Source organism: Trachemys scripta, chromosome 25 (genome assembly GCF_013100865.1).
Source record: "Trachemys scripta elegans isolate TJP31775 chromosome 25, CAS_Tse_1.0, whole genome shotgun sequence".
NCBI classification, from domain to species: domain Eukaryota; kingdom Metazoa; phylum Chordata; order Testudines; family Emydidae; genus Trachemys; species Trachemys scripta.
The window spans coordinates 5185199-5209193 of NC_048322.1; the positions used below are offsets into that span (position 1 = coordinate 5185199).

The 23995-nt window shown below is 47.9% G+C and overlaps 1 protein-coding gene across 1 annotated transcript; it reads left to right on the plus strand.

Annotated features, from left to right (window-relative positions):
* Positions 1-2719: 2719 nt before the first annotated feature.
* LOC117870048 (zinc finger protein 239-like) lies at positions 2720-22510 on the plus strand. Its single transcript, XM_034757236.1, has 3 exons — positions 2720-2754; positions 19665-19778; positions 20148-22510. The coding sequence occupies exons 1-3, from the start codon at positions 2721-2723 to the stop codon at positions 21098-21100; spliced, it is 1101 nt and encodes a 366-aa protein (XP_034613127.1). The 5' UTR covers position 2720; the 3' UTR covers positions 21101-22510.
* The last annotated feature ends 1485 nt before the right edge of the window (positions 22511-23995 follow it).

Genomic DNA, 23995 nt, shown 5'->3' on the forward strand with positions numbered 1-23995 from the left:
CCCAGGGGGAAGGAAATAGCTGCAATGGAACTGGCTCAGGTAAGAGATTATCAGGGAGCTGGTGGTGGGTTCTGCTTGGAGAGAGGAGCAGTAAAGGCATAGAAGGGGGGGAGCTGCTCAAGGTGGTGGGAGGCAGGAAATATCTAGGGTGGAGAAAGGGAGGGGACAGGCTGTAACAAACCTGAGACTTGTGTAATCTAGGGTGTGATAGGTTGTCATCCCTGGGGTGCAGTCTGGGGGGCTTCTGGGAATCGCTGTGTCCTCTAACCCTCAAGTTGGGCTGGCCCTTCTCACACTGCTTTGCTGGAGATTCAGCCAGCCTCTCCAGGCCCTGTTATCACCCAACATGACAGCAGGTGGCGCCATACACCCAACTAAGCTACCTGAGTGCTTTACCTAAGCCACTCAAGGACAGATAGAAGACAACAGCCAATTTCCCAGCTCTCCAACCTTGCACACCTGCTGTAGTATAAATCCAGAATTATACCATCTTATAGTGCATAGTAACATGCTAGATAGGTAGGATTTGAATTAGCAATTTCTCACCCTGACTGATGATAGAAGCAGTCTACCAAGTTTCCATACACAGGCTAGAAATCCCTTTAGCCTGGGACAAGCATTTCCCCCAGTTCAGTCTTTTGTTCCTCAGGTGTTTCCAGGTGTTCTCTTGTGTGGGGAGTGAGGCCAAGAGATGATGTCACACCCCACCTTATGTAGCTTTTCCATATGATGGGACCCCTTTGTTCCAAAGTCAGTTCCCTGTGCAGTTTGTGGAAAAATACAGGTACCAAAATGGAGTCCAGTGTCATGTGGTCTGGTCACATGCCCTAGCATGCCCTGCTGAGTCATAGTAGCCATGACTCATAGGCTGGCTGAAACATTCACAAGAAGGCTAAGATATTCTATAGTCCATTGTCTTTGTTGATGAGCCATCAGCACTGTCTGGCTTCTTCATTGTTGTACCTGAAAGGCTAGGTCTGGGTGTTACCCAGAGTAAGCACATTTGAAATACAGATACATAGTCAATATCCGTAACTACAGACACAAACATGATACATGTACACAAATAGGATAATCGTATTCAGCAAATCATAACTTTTCCAATAACACCTCACATGACACATCTTGTACAAAATGCATCATAATTATGTCCTCATCATATTTTAATCATACCACTATGATGAATATTGGGTGTAGTGTCAGATAGGGCCTAGTTTCAAGGCACAGGAGTTGGCAATGGAACTTTCCCTCTTTGTGGAACAGGAAATTTTCCCAGGGCTGGATCCTGAATCTACTGACACTTCATTAGTTACCCCCACCCCCAATCTTTGTGGCAACTGCAAACTTTATCAGTGATGATTTTATATTCTCTTCTAGGTCATTGATAAGAATATAAATGCGGAACCATGGTCGAGTGGATTTATTTGTAGTGGGTTCCCACAGGGATTGGTTCTTGGCCCTGTGCTATTTAACAATCACAGTTTTTAATCTATTTCATGTATGCCGTGTTTATTTTGTATCATTCTAGTTTTTTAGTCAAAATATTGTGCTGAACCAAGTCATATGCCTTACAGAAGTCTAGGTATATTACATCAATACTATTAGCTGCAACCAAACTTTTCATCTCCTCTAATAAGGATATCCAGTTAGTTTGATAGGATCTATTTTCTCTAAACCTTTATTAATAGGTACTAATTATATTACCCTCCTTTAATTCTTTATTAATGAAATCCAGTATCGGCTGCTCCATTATCTTGCCCAGTATTGATGTCAGACTGACACTCTTGTAATTAGCTGGGTCATCTCTTTTACACTTTTTAAATATTGGCACAGCATTAACTTGATTCCAGTCTTCTAGAATTTCCCCAGTGTTCCAAGTCCTAATTAAAATCAACATTAATAGTCCACCACGCGCCTCCACTGGGTCTTTTAAAACTCTTGGATATAAGTTATCTGGACCTGCTGATTTAAATATGTCTAACTTTAATAGCTGCTATTTAAGGTCCTCATGAGCTATTGTTGGAATGGAAAGAGTGTCATCGTCAAATATCTTACGATATGGAGTACATCATCTGTTTTTCCCCAAACCCAGGAGAGAAATATGTATTGAACACTTTTTACCTCTTCTGCATAATTTTTGATAATTCCACCATTTCCATCTAGTAATGGACCACTACCATTCTTAGGATTCATTTTGTAATTAATATACTTTTTAAAAACTTCCTTCTTATTTTCCTTGATTGGTCGTTGATTTCTGATAGCTTCCCTTACCAATTTTCTACAGTTCTGACTTTCTAACTTATATTCTTTACTATAGATGTCCCCTTTCTTCCATATATTTTATTTGGAGAGTGTTGGGATTCCTACCAGTAGGGTCCAAAGACAGCCCCAGCCCCTATATCAAGCTCTGGCTAGTAGGTATGTGATAAATGTGAAGACCCTGCCTCCGTCTGTCAGCTGGGAGACCCAAAGGTTCTCTCTTTCTACCCTCTGATCCCTCCAGGCTGCTCTAAGCAATGTGGGGTGGTACTCTGTTAACATATGTCTCCCGGAGCTTCCATTTACCTGGTGCAGTTGTTCCGTGAATATTGGGGTTGGTACTGAGTGTTGGACTCTTGCTTTTTCAGGGGCTGGTGACTTTCGAGGAGGTGGCTGTGTATTTCACCAAGGGGGAATGGGCTCTGCTGGACCCCACTCAGAGAGCCCTCTACAGAGACGTAATGCAGGAGAACTATGAGACGGTGGTCTTGCTGGGTAAGGAGTCCTGTCCCTTCGGTTATTAGAAGCTGTGGGGTCTCTAAAGAACCTGAGTAGTAATAACTTTATAGCTTTATTTGTCATACAAGTTTTGACAAGTTTCCTTGCCCCCCTTTTTATGCCTTATCTCCCACCCACTAGTATAGTTTTTGGACATGTGCCTTTTTGGTGCCGTCAGTCATTTTAAAATTGCATTTAATGTATCCTTATTGGATGCATTAATAATTGCATTAATAACTGTAGTTTTCATGCCTTTTCCTCATTTTAAGAGGAAAATGTTGCCTGTAGAATTCTAAATTAAGTAAATAGGTATATGACTCATGCATGGTTTGTGTGACAGTCAGATGAACTCCTCTTTTGATAGGAGAGCGTATAATGTTGCCATTCAGGAGCCCATGGGTGAAGGGAGAACAGAGCCGTGGGAGGGGAGAAGGGGTGGAGTAGATAATTCTGGGGTGCCAGGACATGGGGAGGGTGTGTGTAGGATTAGAGCTAAGCAGCAGCAGGGAGAGATAAAGTAGTGAGAGACGAGGAGGGAACAGAAGAAGCTTCCAAGGTGCTTGGGAGGTGGTGATGGCCGAGTGTAATGGGAAGAAGGGGAGGGGAGTCTGGAGGAAGGGCACCCGGGAGGTGGGCTGGGTGGGTCAGTGGGAAGGAGGAGAGGTTTGGGGATATAGAGCTATGGGGGATCCCAGACCTTTAACCCCGAATCTCTGCCCAAGCCTTGTTGCTTTAGAGCCTACACTCCAGTTTTATTTCTGTTCAGTTTCACTTCATTACAAAAAATTTCCGCCCAAATATTATTATTTTAACTCTTGACCTCCCTCTCCCACTCATTACCTCCCTCCCCCTGTAACCTCCCCATCTGTAGGCACAGCGACCCCGGCCACCGATCCTGAGTCCTTGCTGCATTCCTCTTTCCCAGAGTAGGGCCACTACCCAAGCACAAATGGGCACTTTGTTGATGATGTCACAGGGTAGTAGTGTAGCCTGTACAATTTTTACACCTATAAGATTACGTATTGGGGTACAACTTGCCCTTGTACATGGCTACTCAAAGTTAATTGAGAAGATGGAATTTGGTGAAACACACAAACTTGATTTAATACAGACAGTTATAATTGGAATCATAGGCAAGCATCAATACACATAACAATTAGACTAATATAAGTATAGTAAAGAGGGCATTGCACTGTGCATACTTACAAGTTATGGACACCATTGGAAACAAAGATCAAGAGACAAGGGAGACCATCAGAAGGGAGGTCCTCCTTCAGTTCGCACTGTCTCGGGGACCCGACAAAATGAAAAAAAGGTAACTAGGAGAGGTATTTTATCTGCTTCCTTATGGTAATAGTACGGCTATATACCATATCTGCTTCTTTACTCTGATTACAATAATATCAATAGCTGCCCCAACCCATATGTGGCCTTTGGGAAGTCCATAATTAAACATCAAGCATTAATACTCATGATTTACATCACTTATTTATTAATAATTCCAGTATATGAATGCGTCCAACTGCTGAAATACTGCATAGCAACCTAATGGCTAAACCCGCCCCTTCTTTCAGAATCCTGTGGCGTATTGCACCTGTTTGTGGTTACTTGTTAGTCTCTCAAAATCAGCGTGCAAAATATCTGACCTGGGATTCTCTCCTTAGGCCTATTCAGGTAAATTCCAGACTTTGGCATAACTACTCCCACAAAGCCTCAACCTAATATAAGGCCCTTAACTGTAGCAAGCTTAATAACCCATTGTGAGGATTTACGCCCCTCATTACAGGGCCAGAGTCCATAGAACAAGCCCTTGTCACAGGGCAGCACGGCCTAGTGGCCAGAGTCCACAGGATTGCCCCTGGTTGCAGGGCAGCATGGCCTAACGGCCAGAGTCCCTAGAGCAAGCCCTTGTCACAGGGCAGTAGGACCTTACTGTTGGCTCAGCGGGGGGGGGGGGGGGGGTCCTACCAACACACGCTGAGGCTTACCGGGGGCAAAGTACCAGTCCGTTACCCCCCCCCAGGTCGCTTCCTACTGGCTTGGGAGTTGGGGTCTCCCACAAATCCTAGGGTTCTCCGCAGGTCTCCGGGTCCATCGCCTTCCCTGGTTCCTCCCCCGGTAGGGGTTCGTGCTGGCCTGTAGAAGCCTCCCTTCCCAGCAGCTTTGAGAGCGTTGGCTGGTCCTCTGCAGGAGCTTCCCGGTTAGGTCCTTCCCCTGCGGCCACCAGCCCAGACTGAGCTGAATTCCCTCCCTTTATACTCCCTGTGCACTTAGAGCATGCCCAGTACGCATGGGGCGGGACTTCCTCCGTCAGAGCTACTGGTCTGACATTGCTGGGTCTAGAGCGAGGCGGGATTGCCCCATCACACACCCTCCCCCTCGAGGGATCCCCCGGATTGGGCCGCCGCCTCCTCCTCCTGTCTGGAAAAGAAATCTGTGTTAGCATTGGCTTTATCTGGGCGATGAAATATGCGGAAGTCATAGGGTTGGAGTGAGAGGTACCAACGTAGTAGCCGGGGGTTCACGTCCTTTATATTATGTATCCAATGTAAGGGGGCATGGTCTGATCAGCCTGAAGTTATTCCCCAACAGATAACGTAAGGCGTTCATGGCCCATCTCACCACCAGGGCCTCTTTCTCTATTGTAGAGTAACGTTGTTCCTGGGGGAACAGTTTACGGCTTAAATACAGTATCGGGTGTTCTTCCCCATCCAATTCCTGGGAGAGTACGGCCCCCAGGCCTACTTCCGAGGCATCTGTCTGAAGCATAAATTCTTTTGAAAAGTCGGGGTGTCGCAGGACTGGTTCATGCGTGAATTGTTCTTTCAGAGCTTCGAAAGCTTCGTTGCACTCTTCCGACCACTGCACTTATCGAGGCTGCGCGTTCTTTGTCAGGCCCAACAGAGGGGCGGCTATGGATGCAAAGTCTGGCACGAAGCGGCGGTAATATCCAGCTAGGCCCAAAAACTGGCGCATTTGCTTCTTCGTCTTGGGGACGGGTACTTCTCTGAGGGCTTGCACTTTGCTGATTAGGGGCGTCAGTTTCCCACCCCCTACCGTACATCCAAGGTAGGTTACCTCCTCTTGCCCAAGGTGGCACTTCACCGGGTTGGCTGTAAGGCTGGCTGCTCTAAGGGCCTGCAACACCCCAGCCAGATGGCGTAGGTGGTCCTCCCAGTTGTCGCTATAGACTACGATGTCTGTATACGCCGCCGCATACTGGTCATGGGGTTGTAAGACCTTATTCATCAACCATTGGAACGTAGCCGTGGCTCCGTGTAGCCCAAACGGCATCATTATAAGTTGGAAGAGGCCAAACGGTGTTGAGAAGGCAGTCTTCTCCCGGGAGTTTGGTGTGAGGGGGATCTGCCAGTATCCCTTGGTTAGGTCTAAGGTTGACAAGTACCTCCCTCCCCCAGCCGTTCCAACAATTCGTCCACCCACGGCATCGGATATGCATCGAAGCGGGAGATGGCATTGACCTTTCGGAAGTCAATAAAAAAACGGGTAGTCCTATCAGGCTTTGGGACTAAGACGATGGGGCAGTGCCGCTCGCTCTTTGATTCCTCCACCATCCCCATCTCCAGCATTGTCTCCAGCTCCTTTCGGACTGTGTCCCACATTTTCCGGGGTAATGGCCGGTGGTGATCTCGTACTTTCTGACTGGGAGTGGTTGCGATATGATGACTCGTCAGGGCAGTTCGTCCTGGGTGGGCAGATAAGACGTCGGGAAACTCCCCTATCAATTGCTGTATTTGCTCTCGCTGTGTGGGGGCGAGGCTCGCCCCTAACGTCACCAGCCTTGGGTCCGGGGGGTCCCCTACTAGGGGTCCGAGTTCTGATTCTGGGGTGGACAAGCCGATGAGCAGGGCTTCCCTGGTCTTCCAGGCCTTCAGAAGATTTACATGGTATGTGCGCGTCTCCTTCCATCGCCTCGGTAGCCGGACCTTGTAGTCTACTGGTCCAATCCTCCAGATTACCTCGTAGGGTCCCTGCCATTTGGCTAGCAGTTTCGATTCGTCCAATGGCAACAAAAGCAATACCCGAGCCCCGGGGCCGAAACTCCGTCCCCTAGTTCCTCGGTTATAGAGGCGTTCTTGGTTCGCTTGTGCCTGTATCGAGTTCTCCCAGGCGAAAGCACCTAGCATTCGTAGCTGTTCTCGAAGTTGCAACACATATTGGATGGTCCTGAGGACTCGGGTCTCCTGGGCTTCCCACTCCTCCTTCAGGAGGTCCAGGATCCTCACGGGGCTGCCTGCTGTACAGGAGTTCAAAGGGTGAAAACCCCGTCGATGCCTGCGGTACCTCTCTGTTGGCAAACAGCAGGGCTGGCAACAGGGTGTCCCAATGCGTAGGGTCCTCCTCCAGGAACTTCCTTAACATGGATTTAAGTGTACCATTGAAACGTTCCACCAGGCCATCTGTCTGGGGATGGTAGACTGACGTCCCGAGGGTTCGCATGTGGAGGAAGCGGTACAATTCCGCTATCAGCTTAGAGGACGTTTGTGCCCTGATCTGTCAGGATTTCTGCCGGTATCCTGACTAGCAAAAATCTTCACTAGTTCAGTAGCGATCACCGGCGCTGTGGCCGTCCGCAGGGGTACGACTTCAGGGTAATGCGACACGTAGTTCACTACCACTAGGATGAAGTGGTTTCCTGTCTTACTTCTTTCAAGGGGTCCAACCAGGTCCATTCCAGTCCTTTCAAAGGGTGTGCCGACGACTGGCATAGGGATCGGGGTACCCGGGACACACCTTTTGGTCCCGCCAGTTGACATTCCGGGCAAGACACGCAGTAGTCCCGCACCTCCTGGTGTATGCCAGGCCAGAAGAACCGACGAACTATCCTCTGGAGGGTCTTCTCCCGCCCCAGGTGCCCAGCCCAGGAGTTAGCGTGGACTAGTCGAAGGAGGCTTTTTCGCAGCCTCTGAGGGACCAATAGCTGATGGAATGTCTTCTGGGCCTGCGGTTCCTGCACTACCCGATACAGGCGATCTTGCCATATCTCAAAGCGTGGACTCTGTGGGGGCCCAGGGGTCGAGCCTTCGTCGGGACCCAGGCTGGTGGCCTGTTGCGAGGCCCTACTGAGGGTCAGGTCCTCTCTCTGTTCTTGCACAAAGTCCTCATCCCATTCCAGTTCCATTTGAGCATCCTCAACTGACCGGGGCCTTCAGGGGGGTTGTTCGTGGGGGTCTCTCCCAGTGCCGATGTCCCTTCTCCGGGGTCATTCCGTGGCTGGTGTCCGAGCAGCCCCACTCATGGGGGCCTCAACCCATCGGTCCCCTCGGCGGACAAGTAGTCTTCCATCAAGGTCACTGCCGCTGAGAGGGTTGCCGGTCGATGTCGGCGCACCCAGGCCCTTCCTCCTAGGGGCAGGATCTAGGTGAACTGCTCCAGTGCCACCATCTCTGCTACCTGGGGTCCGGTTAAGCCTTCCGGGTTCAACCACTTCCAACAATGGTCCCGTATCCGTTGGGCCACAGCCCGGGGCCGGGCCCCAGGAGGGTACTGTTCTTTGCGGAGGCATTGGCGATAAGTCTCCGGGCTAATGCCGGTGTGGTCCAATATGGCCGCCTTCACCTGGGGGTATTCCAGGGCCTCCCAAGGGTTGAGGCTACGGTTGGCGGCCTGGGCCTGTCCCGTCAGATAGGGGGCTAGTAAGGTGGCCCAGTGCTCGGGGGGCCACCCGGCGGTGGTCGCCACCCGTTCGAAAGTCACCAGGAATGCCTCCGGGTCGTCCTCTGGCCCCATCTTAGTGAGGTGTACTGGCAACTCCCCTACATTCTCCCTGGGTCCTGCCCCAGCAGGTACGGTGGCTGCAGCTCCTGCCGGGTGTAATAGTGTGGCCATCTGCTGCACCAGGCATTCTTGTTGATCCTGCTGTTGGATCGTCAAGTCCTGGAGGAGCTGCTGCTGGTGCTCTTGATGTTGGGATATCAGTAGCTGCTGCTGGCTGGCCATGTGCTGCATCAACTGCACCTGTTGCTGCTGCTGTTGGGCCGCCTGCTCTTGCTGCTGTTCCAGCATCCACTTTAGGAGCTTTTCCGTCTCCATCTTGGGGTTTAAAGGGGTTCCCACGGGTCAATCCTGTTCCCACAGACCTTTCAGCAGGCCCGGATTGCTGCCCACATTCTCGCCCCTCGTTACAGGGCAGCACGGCCTACTGGCCAGAGTCCATAGAACAAGCCCTTGTCACAGGGCAGTAGGACCTTACTGCTGGCTCAGCAGGAGGGGGAGGGTGTCCTACTGACACACGCTGAGGCTTACTGGGGGCAAGGTACCAGGCCGTCACTCCCCCCCCCACCCCGGGTCGCTTCCTACCGGCTTGGGAGTTGGGGTCTCCCACAAATCACAGGGTTCTCCGCAGGTCTCCGGATCTGTCGCCTCCCCTGGTTCCTCCCCCGGTAGGGGTTCGTGCTGGCCTGTAGAAGCCTCCCTTCCCAGCAGCTTTGAGAGCGTCGGCTGGTCTTCTGCAGGAGCTTCCTGGTTAGGTCCTTCCCCTGCGGCCGCCAGCCCAGACTGAGCTGAATTCCCTCCCTTTATACTCCCTGTGCACTTGGAGCATGCCCAGTACGCACGGGGCGGGACTTCCTCCGTCAGAGCTACTGGTCTGACGTCGCTGGGTCTAGTGCAGGGCGGGATTGCCCCGTCACACCCATTTATTTATGTTCACCTCCTTGCCCCTCCATGCATGTTCCAAGCTAATAAGCAATACTCTGATAATGACATTTTACTTCTAGTGAGTATAAAATTACCCACAAAACCTGAGACTGGGTCATAGGCAAAATCAGGTCTGGGTCAACAGGAGTGAGAGTTTGAACATAAGAACAGCCATACAGGGTCAGACCAAAGGTCCATCTAGCCCAGTATCCTGTCTACCGACAGTGGCCAATGCCAGGTGCCCCAGAGGGAGTGGACCTAACAGGCAATGATCAAGCGATCTCTCTCCTGCCATCCATCTCCATCCTCTGACAAACAGGGGCTAGGGACACCAGTCCTTACCCATCCTGGCTAATAGCCATTAATGGATTTAACCACCATGAATTCATCCAGTTCTCTTTTAAACGCTGTTATAGTCCTAGCCTTCACAACCTCCTCAGGTAAGGAGTTCCACGAGTTGACTGTGCGCTGCATGAAGAAGAACTTCCTTGTATTTGTTTTAAACCTGCTGCCTATCATTTCATTTGATGACCCCTAGTTCTTGTATTATGGGAATAAGTAAATAACTTTTCCTTATCCACTTTCTCCACATCGAGAATGATTTTATATACCTCTGTCATGTGCCCCCTTAGTCTCCTCTTTTCCAAGCTGAAGAGTCCTAGCCTCTTTAATCTCTCCTCAAATGGGACCTGCTCCAAACCCCTAATCATTTTAGTTGCCCTTTTCTGAACCTTTTCTAGTGCCAGTATATCTTTCTTGAGATGAGGAGACCACATCTGTATGCAGTATTCAAGATGTGGGCGTACCATCAATTTATATAAGGGCAATAACATATTCTCTGTCTTATTCTCTATCCCCTTTTTAATGATTCCTAACATCCTGTTTGCTTTTTTGACCACCTCTGCACACTGCGTGGACATCTTTAGAGAACTATCCACGATGACGCCAAGATTTTTTTCCTGACTCATTGTAGCTAAATTAGCCCCCATCATATTGTATGTATAGTTGGGGTTATTTTTTCCAATGTGCATTACTTTACATTTATCCACATTAAATTTCATTTGACATTTTGTTGCCCAGTCACTTAGTTTTGTGAGATCTTTTTGAAGTTAGTCACAGTCTGCTTTGGTCTTAACTATCTTGAGCAGTTTAGTATCATCTGCAAACTTTGCCACCTCACTGTTTACCCCTTTCTCCAGATCATTTATGAATAAGTTGAATAGGTTTGGTCCGAAGACTGACCCTTGGGGAACACCACTAGTTACCCCTCTCCATTCTGAGAATTTACCATTAATTCCTACCCTTTGTTCCCTGTCTTTTAACCAGTTCTCAATCCATGAAAGGACCTTCCCTTTTCTCCCATGACAGCTTAATTTACGTAAGAGCCTTTCGTGAGGGACTTTGTCAAAGGCTTTCTGGAAATCTAAGTACACTATGTCCACCGGATCCCCCTTGTCAACATGTTTGTTGACCCCTTCAAAGAACTCTAATAGATTAGTAAGACACGATTTCCCTTTACAGAAACCATGTTGACTATTGCTCAACAGTTTATGATTTTCATAGAATCATAGAAGATCAGGGTTGGAAGGGACATCAGGAGGTCATCTAGTCCAACCCCCTGCTCAAAGCAGGACCAATTTCCAACTAAATCATCCCAGCCAGGGCTTTGTCAATCCAGGCCTTAAAAACCTCCAAGGAAGGAGATTCCATCACCTCCCAAGGTAACGCGTTCCAGTGCTTCACCACCCTCCTAGTGAAATAGTGTTTCCTAATATCCAACCTAGACCTCCCCCACTGCAATTTGAGACCATTGCTCCTTGTTCTGTCATCTGCCACCACTGAGAACAGCCAAGCTCCATCCTCTTTGGAACCTCCCTTCAGGTAGTTGAAAGCAGCTATCAAATCCCCCGTCATTCTTCTCTTCTGGAGACTAAACAATCCCAGTTCCCTCAGCCTCTCCTCATAAGTCATGTGCTCCAGACCCCTAATCATTTTTGTTGCCCTCCGCTGGACTCTTTCCAATATTTCCACATCCTTGTAGTGTGGGGCAAAACTGGACACAGTATTCCAGATGAGGCCTCACCAATGTCGAATAAAGGGGAATGATCATGTTCCTCGATCTGCTGGCAATGCCCCTACTTATACAGCCCAAAATGCTGTTAGCCTTCTTGGCAACAAGAGCACACTGTTGACTCATATCTAGCTTCTTGTTCACTGTGACCCCTAGGTCCTTTTCTGCAGAACTGCTACCTAGCCATTCGGTCCCTAGTCTGTAGCAGTGCATAGGATTCTTCCATCCTAAGTGCATGACTCTGCAGTTGTCCTTGTTGAACCTCATCAGGTGTTTTTTCTGGTCCAATCCTCTAATTTGTCTAGATCCCTCTGTATCTGATCCCTACCCTCCAGCGTATCTACCACGCCTCCCAGTTTAGTGTCATCTGCAAACTTGCTGAGAGTGCAGTCCACACCATCCTCCAGATCATTAATAAAGATATTAAACAAAACTGGCCCCAGGACCGACCCTTGGAGCACTCCGCTTGAAACCAGCTGCCCATTAGACATGGAGCCATTGAGCACTACCCGTTGAGCCCGACGATCTAGCCAGCTTTCTGTCCACCTTACAGTCCATTCATCCAGTCCATACTTCTTTAACTTGGCGGCAAGAATACTGTGGGAGACTGTATCAAAAGCTTTGCTAAAGTCAAGGAATAACACATCCACTGCTTTCCCATCATCCACACACCTAGTTATCTCCTCATAGAAGGCAATTAGGTTAGTCAGGCACGACTTGCCCTTGGTGAATCCATACTGACTGTTCCTGATCACTTTCCTCTCCCCTAAGTGTTTCATAATTGATTCCTTGAGGACCTGCTCCATGATTTTTCCAGGGACTGAGGTGAGGCTGACTGGCCTGTAGTTCTCCGGATTCTCCTTCTTCCCTTTTTTTAAAGATGGGAACTACGTTAGCCTTTTTCCAGTCATCCGGGACCTCCCCCGATCGCCATGAGTTTTCAAAGATGATGGCCAATGGCTCCGCAATCACATCCGCCAACTCCTTTAGCACCCTCGGATGCAGCGCACCCGGCCCCATGGATTTGTGCTCATCCAGTTTTTCTAAATAGTCCCAAACCGCTTCTTTCTCCTCCCCATACTGTGGAGGCTGGTCACCTCCTCCCCATACTGTGCTGCCCAGTCCAGCAGTCTGGGAGCTGACCTTGTTTATGAAGACAGAGGCAAAAAAAAGCATTGAGTACATTAGCTTATTCCACATCCTCTGTCACTAGGTTGCCTCCCTCATTCAGTAAGGGGCCCACACTTTCCTTGACTTTCTTCTTGTTGCTAACATACCTGAAGAAACCCTTCTTGTTACTCTTAACATCTGGGTTTAAACTGCAGCAAGGGAGGTCTAGGTTGGACATTAGGAAAAAGTTCCTAACTGTCAGGGTGGTTAAACACTGGAACAAATTGCCTAGGGAGGTTGTGGAATCTCCGTCTCTGGAGATATTTAAGAGTAGGTTAGATAAATGTCTATCAGGGATGGTCTAGACAGTATTTGGTCCTGCCATGCGGGCAGGGGACTGGACTCGATGACCTCTCGAGGTCCCTTCCAGTCCTATAATCTATGAATCTATGAATCTCTTACTAGCTGCAACTCCAAGTGCGATTTGGCCTTTCTGATTTCACTCTTGCGTGCCTGAGCAATATTTTTATACTCCTCCCTGGCCATTTGTCCAATCTTCCACTTCTTGTAAGCTTCTTTTTTGCGTTTAAGGTCAGCAAGGATTTCACTGTTAGGCCAAGCTCGTCGCCTGCCATATTTACTATTCTTTCTACACATTGGGATGGTTTGTTCCTGCAATAAGGATTCTTTAAAATACAGCCAGCTCTCCTGGACCCCTTTGCCCTTCATGTTATTCTCCCAGGGGATCCTGCCCATCTGTTCCCTGAGGGAGTCAAAGTCTGCTTTTCTGAATTCCAGGGTCCGTATTCTGCTGCTCTCCTTTCTTCCTTGTGTCAGGATCCTGAACTCGACCATCTCATGGTCACTGCCTCCCAGGTTCCCATCCACTTTCGCTTCCCCTACTAATTCTTCCCTGTTTGTGAGCAGCAGGTCAAGAAGAGCTCTGCCCCTAGTTGGTTCCTCCAGCACTTGCATCAGGAAATTGTCCCCTACACTTTCCAAAAACTTCCTGGATTGTCTGTGCATTGCTGTATTGCTCTCCCAGCAGATATCAGGGTGATTAAAGTCTCCCATGAGAACCAGGGCCTGCGATCTAGCAACTTCTGTTAGTTGATGGAAGAAAGCCTCGTCCACCTCATCCCCCTGGTCTGGTGGTCTATAGCAGACTTCGACCACGACATCACCCAGAGACTCTCAAGTTTTTCTGCAGTTTCATACCGGAGCTCTGAGCAGTCATACTCCTCTCTTACACACAGCGCAACTCCCCCACCTTTTCTGCCCTGCCTGTCCTTCCTGAACAGTTTATATCCATCCATGACAGTACTCCAGTCCTGTGAGTTATTCCAGTCGCATCATAGTTCCCTGACTGTGCCAGGACTTCCAGTTCTCCCTGCTTGTTTCCCAGGCTTCTTGCATTTGTGTATAGGCACTTAAGATAACTCACTGATTGTCCCGCTTTCTCAGTCTGAGACAGGAGTCCTCCCCTCTTACACTCTCCTGCTCGTGCTTCCTCCCAGGATCCCATTTCCCCACTTACTTTAGGGCTTTGGTCTCCTTCCCCCGGTGAACCTAGTTTAAAGCTCTCCTCACTAGGTTAGCCAGCCTGCTTGCGAAGATGCTCTTCCCTCTCTTCGTTAGGTGGAGCCCGTCTCTGCCTAGCACTCCTCCTTCTTGGAACACCATCTCATGGTCCTTCTCTCCAACACCACCTGTGTAGCTATTCGTTTACTTCCATGATTCGACGGTCTCTACCCAGGCCTTTTCCTTACACAGGGAGGATGGACGAGAACACCACTTGCGCCTCAAACTCCTTTATCCTTCTTCCCAGAGCCACGTAGTCTGCAGTGATCCGCTCAAGGTCATTCTTGGCAGTATCATTGGTGCCCACGTGGAGGAGCAGGAAGGTGTAGCGATCCGAGGGCTTGATGAGTCTTGGCAGTCTCTCAGTCACATCGTGTATCCTAGCTCCTGGCAAGCAGCAGACCTCTCTGTTTTCCCTGTCGGGGCGGCAGATAGATAACTCAGTCCCCCTGAGGAAGGAGTCCCCGACCACCACCACCCTCCTTCTCCTCTTGGGAGTGGTGGTTGTGGAACCCTCATCACTAGGACCGTGCATCTTTTGCCTTCCAATCGGTGGAGTCTCCTTCTGCTCCCTTCCTTCAGACAGGATATCTAGTCCACTCTCCGCATTAGTACCTGTAGAGAGAACATGGAAATGATTGCTCACCTGTATCTCCATTGCTGGTACATGGACGCTCCTCTTTCTCCTTCTGGAGGTCACATGCTGCCAAACTTCTTCACCATCCTTCTGTCCCTGCTGCGCCTGCTCTGAATCTTCAGAACATTGTGGCCGTAGAAGCATCTCCTGACGTCTGTCCAGGAAATCTTCATTATCCCTTATGCAACGCAGAGTCGATACTTGTTTCTCCAGACCTCGAACCTTCTCTTCCAATATAGAGACCAGCTTGCACTTTGTACAGACAAAGTCGCTTCTGTCCTGTGGAAGAAAGACAAACATGGCACAACCTGTGCAGGTTACAACAGCTGATCGCTCACCTTCCATATCACTGTCCTCTTAAGAGCTTCCTCAGCTGTTACAGTAATTACTTAGAGAAACCTGCAGATGAAAGCCTCTGTGAGTTCTCCCCAGGCGAACTCCCTCTTTTAGCCTCTGCTGTTCGCCGCTCAGCTGGTTCGCTGCTGACTGCCCTTATATACCAGTCAGGCCCACTCAAGGCCCACCTGGAACAAAGCACCCCCAAATCACACTTTTCAAACAAGCAAGTAATCAAGCACACGGTCAAACTGACCAACTGTCCCAGCAGCAGACACTCAGATACTCACCAACACAGCCCCCCTAATGCAGCACTTAGCGTACCTCCTCTCGGACAGATCCCAGGCAAACGCCCTCTGTTAGCCTCTGCTGTTCGCCGCTGTTCTATGTGTCTGACAGTTTTATTCTTAACTATTGTTTCGACTAATTTACCCGGTACCGACGTTAGACTTACCAGTCTGTAATTGCCAGGATCACCTCTAGAGCCCTTTTAAAATATTGGTGTTACATTAGCTAACTTCCAGTCATTGGGTACAGAAGCCGATTTAAAGGACAGGTTACAAACCTTAGTTAATAGTTCCGCAACTTCACATTTGAGTTCTTTCAGAACTTTTGGGTGAATGCCATCTGTTCCCGGTGACTTGTTAATGTTAAGTTTATCAATTAATTAATTGCAAAACCTCCTCTAGTGACACTTCAATCTGTGACAGTTCCTCAGATTTGTCACCTACAAAAGCCAGCTCAGGCTTGGGAATCTCCCTAACATCCTCAGCCGTGAAGACTGAAGCAAAGAATCCATTTAGTTTCTCCGCAATTACTTTATCATCTTTAAGTGCTCCTTTTCTATCTCTATCATCAACGGGCCCCACTGGTTGTTTAGGAGGCTTCCTGTTTCTGATGTACTTAAAAACATTTTGTTATTACCTTTGGAGTTTTTGGCTAGCCGTTCTTCAAACTCCTTTTTGGCTTTTCTTATTACCTTCTTGCACTTAATTTGGCAGTGTTTATGCTCCTTTCTATTTGCCTCACTAGGATTTGACTTCCACTTTTTAAAAGAAGTCTTTTTATCTTTCACTGCTTATTTTACATGGTTGTTAAGCCACGGTGGCTCTTTTTTAGTTCTTTTACTGTGTTTCTTATTTTGGGCTATACATTGAAGTTGGGCCTCTATTATGGTGTCTTTAAAAAGTGCCCATGCAGCTTGTCCCCCCCCCTCCGCATCTGCAGCAGCCACAAGCTGTCTTCCCTCCAGGCTCCTTGGATCTCAGAGCCTGTCCCTCCTGAGGTTGCGTGGCCCAGTTCTTGTTTCTTACAGGCTCCTTTTCCGGAAGAATTAGAGGCTGTTGCTCCTGAATTTTAGTGTTTAATTCCCTAGCCTTCTCCACACACTGGGGGAGTTTAATTCTCCCTCCCATTACACCTGAGTCACTAGATTTCCTAATTCCCCAGAATGTGCTTTTGCGATGTCACAGTTCTGGGGTAGCTAAGCCTTTGACCTGCCTCCATGGTCTGCTCAAGGAATGCCCTGTCAGGTATCAGGCCTCTAGCCAGCACCTCTCTATGGGTTGGGACCCACATGCCTCTCTTTTTTGACCAGGGTTTGAGGATTGTAGCTTGTCCTCCACTGTGTTCACTGGACTAATGCCCAGTTCCTGTGCTTTGCTTTCTCTCCAAGGGCTGTTAGCAGTGTGTGTGTGATAGAGGTGGGAATTTTTGTGAAACTTCTAAGATGCTAATACACACCTCAGTTTCCCTCTGAGACTGGTATTGCTATGTATCAGAGGGGTAGCTGTGTTAGTCTGGATCTGTAAAAAGTGACAGAGTCCTGTGGCACCTTATAAGCTTTCGTGGGTGAATACCCACTTCGGCAGATGAAATGAAGTGGGTATTCACCCACGAAAGCTTATGCTCCAATACGTCTGTTAGTCTACAAGGTGCTACAGGACTCTTTGTGGATTGGTATTACTATGATCATAAAGAGCAGTAGGTATTTTGTCACATAGCTGTTATGGGGTGACTAGCTGGGACCAAACTACATCATTGGTATACCCGACAGAGACAAGGGAATAATTGTCACCTGTCCATAGGAGGATCTCAGCTTGGCTGAGTGAAGTATACATGGACTTGTTCTGTTTTTGGGAGCAGGAAGAACTGGATTCGCAGACCCAGGGAGCTCTATCAGGGTGAAGACAAATGGACAGTGAAAGGAAACCAAACTTTTTCCTACAGCAGCATGGCTTAAGGGCATTGACCAGTATAGACTACATTGTCTTCTTTGCTTCTCTGTCCTAATCTAAGGACTTTCCAATGCTGTGTTTCGATTGACTAATAAACCCTGCTATGTTTTAAAAGTCTGCCCAGTGTCACAGCAAAAACTTGCTCTGTGCATTGAATGAGGAACAGTCTCTGAACAGGAGTGTAGTTCAGCTGGACCTGCTGGGCAGAGTTCACAGGTTGAAATAAGAGTGCTGAAGCCAGAGGCTCAGTCTCAGGTATTGAAGCTACATGGCCTATCCTGGAAGAGATAGGTACCCCTTGGGGGTCTAGTACACCTCCCAAGGACTGTTTAAAAGCCCGGGTATTGCACAGATCTTATAGATCCATGACAGTGTGCCAGAGGTTAAGCTTTATGGGGGAAAGGTATAAAACAAGCAATCGATTTAAATGCATATTTATCATTGCCCCCTCATCAGTCCTCATGGGAATCCCTGATCAGTTCCAAAGTGTATTAAAACCTTCCTTAAGGGGTTACCTCTTGGTTAATTTGTAGCCCAAAGAAATCCTCCTCAGTCAACTCAAACTCGGCTGTTTCTCCCCAAAAAGTCTGTCTGTTTTCTTCCATCCCCTGAAAGAGGTATAATCAGTCACTGCCCTATTTTGCAAAGGGCAAAGCTTCAAAAGCTGGAGATCTGCATAACTAGCCTTCAGATCTGGCATTCATCACCCCTTAGTGATACTAGATTGCACAGGAAACCCATCCCTCAGCCCTCCACAGTACCACCTGGCCCATCTCAGCATCATAGTCTGTGAAGTATTCATGCTTTCAAGGGCTGGCTCAAATATACAGATAACAGTCATAACTAGGGCCAGTGTTGCTGGCAATGAAAATAGAGAAATTTCAGATTTTCAAAGCTGTATGTTTTGGAAATTTCAGATATGCATTGTATTAATACAAGAAATACATATTGACAAACGAGCAATATGTAACCCTTTACAGCATGAAAATGTATTGGGGGGAGGGGACAGGAGCATAGCCGCCGACTCCGTGGGTTCTTTAGGGCTGGAGCACCCACGGGGAAAAATTGGTGGGTTCTCTGCACCCACTGGCAGCCAAGCTCCCTGCCCCCCCCCCCGCCCCAGCTCGCCTCTGCCTCCTCCCCTGAGCACACTATGTCCCCACTTCTTCTCCAGGCTGTGGGAGGGTGGGGGAGGAGCAGAAACGTGGCGCCCTCAGGGGAGAAGGCGGGGCTGGGGTAGGGATTTGGGGAAGGAGTCCAATGGGGCAGTGAGGGGGTGGAGTTGGGGCGGGGACTTTGGGGAAGGGGTTGGAATGAGGGCGTGGCAGGGGCAGGAGAGGGTGGGGCAGAGGTGGACTCGGGGTGGGGCCGGGAACAGGCGGAGGGGGGGCGAGCACCCCCTGGCACCAGGTGAAGTTGGCGCTTATGGACAAGAGCCAGCTCTCTGGGGGAGATAGGGCCCACACACTGGGCATTGAGAGCCTAGAGCCATCGGTGTATGGGGGAGAGGTGCTGTGGACACAGCCAAGAGCAGGTGTGAGCACTGTCCACTCTGCAGCATGATGAGGGAGATGGGCATCCCACTGCTAAGTGTCCACCCTGCCCAGGGGAAACTCCACAGAGGTTTTGCTGAGCCCAAACTTGTATGAGGAGGGAAGAAATTGGCAGCAAGTCTCAACAGCAGCCAGCCTCTACCCTGCACCCTGGGGATGAGTCAGGTGTCTCTGGGCAGAAATCTGGGGGGTTATGACCCTGCATGCCCCACCCTCCCTCTGTTCAGCAATTCCGGATATGAAGGGTGATTCCAGAAATGAAGAGTAATTTTGGGGGGGAAATGCAGTAATAGCAGCAATTTCTGGAAAACACTGTCCTAGTCATAACATTAAATACGATAGTCTCATGATGTATGCCTGTGTTCATCAGATCTGTCACTCTGCCTTCACGTAGTTCACTCTGCTGGTGGGTTCTACCCCTTCCCTCATTCTGTGTCTGTCTTATCTATTTAGATTGTAAATTCTTCAGGGCATGGGCCATCTAATATTGTATGTTTGTATGGTGCATTCCACAACGGGGACCCACTCTTTGTTGGCCCTTATGCACTAAGATAATGAATATGATTTATAATAATAATAACTCTCCTGCCACTTTGAGCCACGGAAGCTGTCCTTGGGACGTTACTGCTTAAAAATGGTCTGGGTTAAAACCATGGAATATTCTTTGTGACAAGTACCCCACAAATTCCATGGACCTCCGTTGTTTTCTTTGCCTTGAGTAGGGTTTCCAGTTTCCAAACCTGATGTAATCTCACAGCTGGAACAAGGGGAAGAGCCGTGGGTCCCAGATCTCCAGGGCTCTGAGAAAGAAGTGCTGCCAAGAGCTGCCTGCACTGGTGAGGAATGGGTTAAACCAACTCAAAAACTTTATGTGAATACAGGAAACATTTGGGATGCCCTACAAAGACCTTGTGAGCTCTCCAAGTTTAGAATTGTTCTCAGCAAGTGTGGAATCATTATGGCAGATGTCACTCATGGATTCCCACCTATCCTGACTGACAGCTGGCAGCACATCCCTCCCCGATCTTGCGTTCCCCTGAGTGTCCTGGTGAGATGTGGACCAAAACTGATCCCTTCCTCTCTCCTCTGGGGAAGGGTTTTGGGAAAATCAGCTCCTGATAGGCTTGATCTCTCCTGCACATATTTTGGTTTGTTCATCCCTTCTACCATTCCTCTCTCTGAGATTTCTTTTCTCTCTGGCGCAGGAAGTGACCTATGTCTGGATCCTCTCTCTCTCCCATCGGGTGATGGGAGGGTGAGTGAGAACGAGGAGAAACCCCAGCAGGAAGGTGCTGAGCAAATAGAAGCACATGGGATGTTATCAGGAAGATCCAAAGGGAACGATTCCAGGAGTTGTGCACTGCCAGCAAAAGCAAAAACCTCTGAGAGTCAGCACAGGCCAGAGGAAAACTTCAGTAGCCACTCAGACCTTATTAAATGTGAAAGAATTAACTTGGAAGAGACACGCTACACATGCCATGAGTGTGGGAAAAGCTTCAGTGTGAGCTCTGACCTTCTCACACATCAGCGAATCCACAGAGGAGAGACGCCCTACACATGCTCTGAGTGTGGGAAAAGCTTCAGTTATAGCTCGCACCTTATTATACATCAGAGAATCCACACTGGAGAGACACCCTACACGTGCTCTGAGTGCGGGAAAAGCTTCAGTCAGAGCTCAAACCTTATCACACATTACAGAATCCACACTGGCATGTCACCCTACAGATGTTCTGAGTGTGGGAAAAGCTTCAGTCATAGATCAGCCCTTATTAGACACCAGGGAATCCACACTGGAGAGACACCCTACACGTGCTCTGAGTGTGGGAAAACCTTCAGGCTTAGCTCAGCCCTTACCATACATTGGAAAATCCACAGTGGAGAGACACCCTACACATGCAATAACTGCGGGAAAAGCTTCAGTCATAGCTCAGCCCTTATTAGACACCGGAGAATCCACACGGGTGAGATGCCCTACATATGCTCTGAGTGTAGGAAACCCTTCAGGCATAGCTCAGCCCTTACCATACATTGGAGAATCCACAGCGGAGAGAGACCCTACACATGCAATAACTGCGGGAAAAGCTTCAGGCATAGCTCAGCCCTTATTAGACACCAGAAAATCCACATGGGCGAGAACTGTAACAAATGCCTTGACTAGGGCTGGCTAAAGATTTTTTTTTTTAAAAAATCACATTTGCTAATTCCCACATAGTGATCTCTGCACCATTTTCACCGTGGTCTCTCAGCTCCCCCAGATGAGTTGCCTGCTTCTGCCTTTTGCAGCTCACCCTTCTTTAGGGTCAGTCCTGTGATCTTTTCTATCAACTCCTTTCCTTTTGCGTCATAGGAGCGTGTGTCCCTCCAGTCAGGAATGTTCATCAGCTCTAGGTGGGGGAGAGAGGTTTGATCCTAACAAGCTACACTGAGGCAAAAACTACCTGTGCCTTACATCCACTAGGACTGTACATGGCGTTGGCTGCTCAAGTTAGTGATCTTGGTGTAAAAAGACAATCATAGTTGTAGTGCAGATGCAGCCCAGGTGCAGGGTTTGGCATTAGCTTTCCCCTTGACCTGACCTAAACTCCATGACTTTTCCTAGTCTAAACAAACCCTGAGCATCACGGTTATACTGTCCCCCCATTTCAAAGCAATTGTTAGTCATCAAGTTTCCCCTTCAGGAACAAATTATCTCATTCCCAGTTGCTCTGATGTTGCTTCAGGTGGTGCTGGAGAGCAGATATTTCTACCACTGTTTTCCTCACTTAAAATATATTAAACTATAACAAAGAGCAGGAACAGGACAGGGATAGGAAAAAATGTCATTTCACCCTCTGTAACAAAAGAAGAAGATAGGGTACGTCAGAGGGATTTCCTTATTCCCCATCACCATCCCAATCCCCCTGTTGTTCAATTGGTTAGGTCAATATTTTTTCTAAATGGCTGGGAAGAGGATTCCCTAGTAAATGACTTGCAACTAAGCAAAATATCCATGCATTTGCCTCCCAAAGCAGTTGTGGCCCAGGCCCTGCAGGAGGTCGCCCCTGAAGATATCTCCTTCCTAATCAGGTGCATGTTGCCTATTATTTGGGAAATGCAATCTATAGCTAGGTAGGGATGGGAAAAATGGAAGTGACATTTCTGTTCAGCTCACCCCTGGGAGGAGATACTGTAAATGTGTAGAAAATGAAATCCATGTTGAATGTGATACAGCTGCAGAAAGAAACCTATTTTTAATAGATACCTGACATTTGGTGTCTTACAGGGTTTCTAAACCACACCTGAATTTAGTCCCTAATTTAAATCTGTGCCACCAGATTAAAGAAATAAAAGGGCATATTTGGGGAGTTATACCTCACTATTGCTACTGATATGTTGGGTGGTTGGTGAAGAATTCTACACCAGAGAAGTGTAAAATTACTCCAAGTAAGGTCAAAGATTTGACAAGAAGTCAGGTAGAAATTGCAGGTACGAGTGGTTGATTTTTCACCCCAGAGATGGAAGCTATGGTGACTGTGGCCCAGGTAAACTATTTTTAGAATAAAGAACAGGAATACTTGTGGCATCTTAGAGACTAACAAATTTATTAGAGCATAAGCTTTCGTGGACTACAGCCCACTTCTTCGGATGCATCCGAAGAAGTGGGCTGTAGTCCACGAAAGCTTATGCTCTAATAAATTTGTTAGTCTCTAAGATGCCACAAGTATTCCTGTTCTTTATTCTAAAAATAGTTTACCTGGGCCACAGTCACCATAGCTTCCATCTCTGGGGTGAAAAATCAACCACTCGTACCTGCAATTTCTACCTGACTTCTTGTCAAATCTTTGACCTTACTTGGAGTAATTTTACACTTCTCTGGTGTAGAATTCTTCACCAACCACCCAACATATCAGTAGCAATAGTGAGGTATAACTCCCCAAATATGCCCTTTTATTTCTTTAATCTGGTGGCACAGATTTAAATTAGGGACTAAATTCAGGTGTGGTTTAGAAACCCTNATGATGCAACCTTCCCAAGTAGTGTGAGACCCCTTCCACCCACACTTCTGGGAGAAGACCCAGGGAGAAATGAACTCACAGAAATGGAAGGCTCCTAGTTTATTGTAGAATATGACTTCACATAAAGCTGACGGATGGAAATGGGAATTAAGAGAAAACTGCCCTATAGGTTTATATTTTGTAATCTTTGAATAAATTGTTATCAGCAACAATGAAATTAAACATGAAGTTAACTAGTGTAACGTAAGAGGCTGATTATGTGATAACTTTCAGTGTTACAATGTAATTCAGGTTTTCTTCTAGGTCTCTCTCTGCCCTTTCCTACTATATAGGAAATGGTGGCTAATCCTGAAAAGTAAAACCTCACTCCAAAGGAATTAGAGTGGGGGGACATGTGAGAGAAATAGCATGTACAAGAATAGAGACCCAGTATAGACTGTTGTTATTTCTATTTCAAATGGAATTTATTTTGATAAACTTTAAAATAAATTTTCTGTTAAGAGGAAAATTGCTTGAGATAAGATGTGTAACCTTTTACTCAGTTAGAGGGTAACAACCACAGAGTTCCCCAATTCGCTTTTTTGCTAAGCAAAGACACATCAGCCAGGAGATGTCAGAATTTAAAATGGTAATGGATGCATGATGATTTATTTTTGCAACCAGTTATTTTTATGGGTGTTGAGGCCCCTTTTCCTTTGGAGGAGGCCAGCTGTTAGAGCCCAGCCATTTAACCCTCAGGCCTGGCCATGGAAACCTCTCCATAACTGGCCTTATGTTTCTTTCATGTTTGATACCTTTGGGGTTCGCACGTCCACACTACATGCGGTTTATGACACCAGATATTTTGAGAAAACTGCTGGGTTAAGTGGGGCTATTCCAAACTGACGTTGGCCCAAACTCTGCCTCATTTCAATTGGAGTGGGACACGTCTGTATCAAAGGATTAGTTCACACCTGATTTGCCCAGAGACCTCGCGGGAGGTGTGGTAAGGTGGGGTAAGCTGGAATCTACAACAATAAAGTTAAAGGTAAGGGTGGAAGTCCTTCAGTTTTCAGATC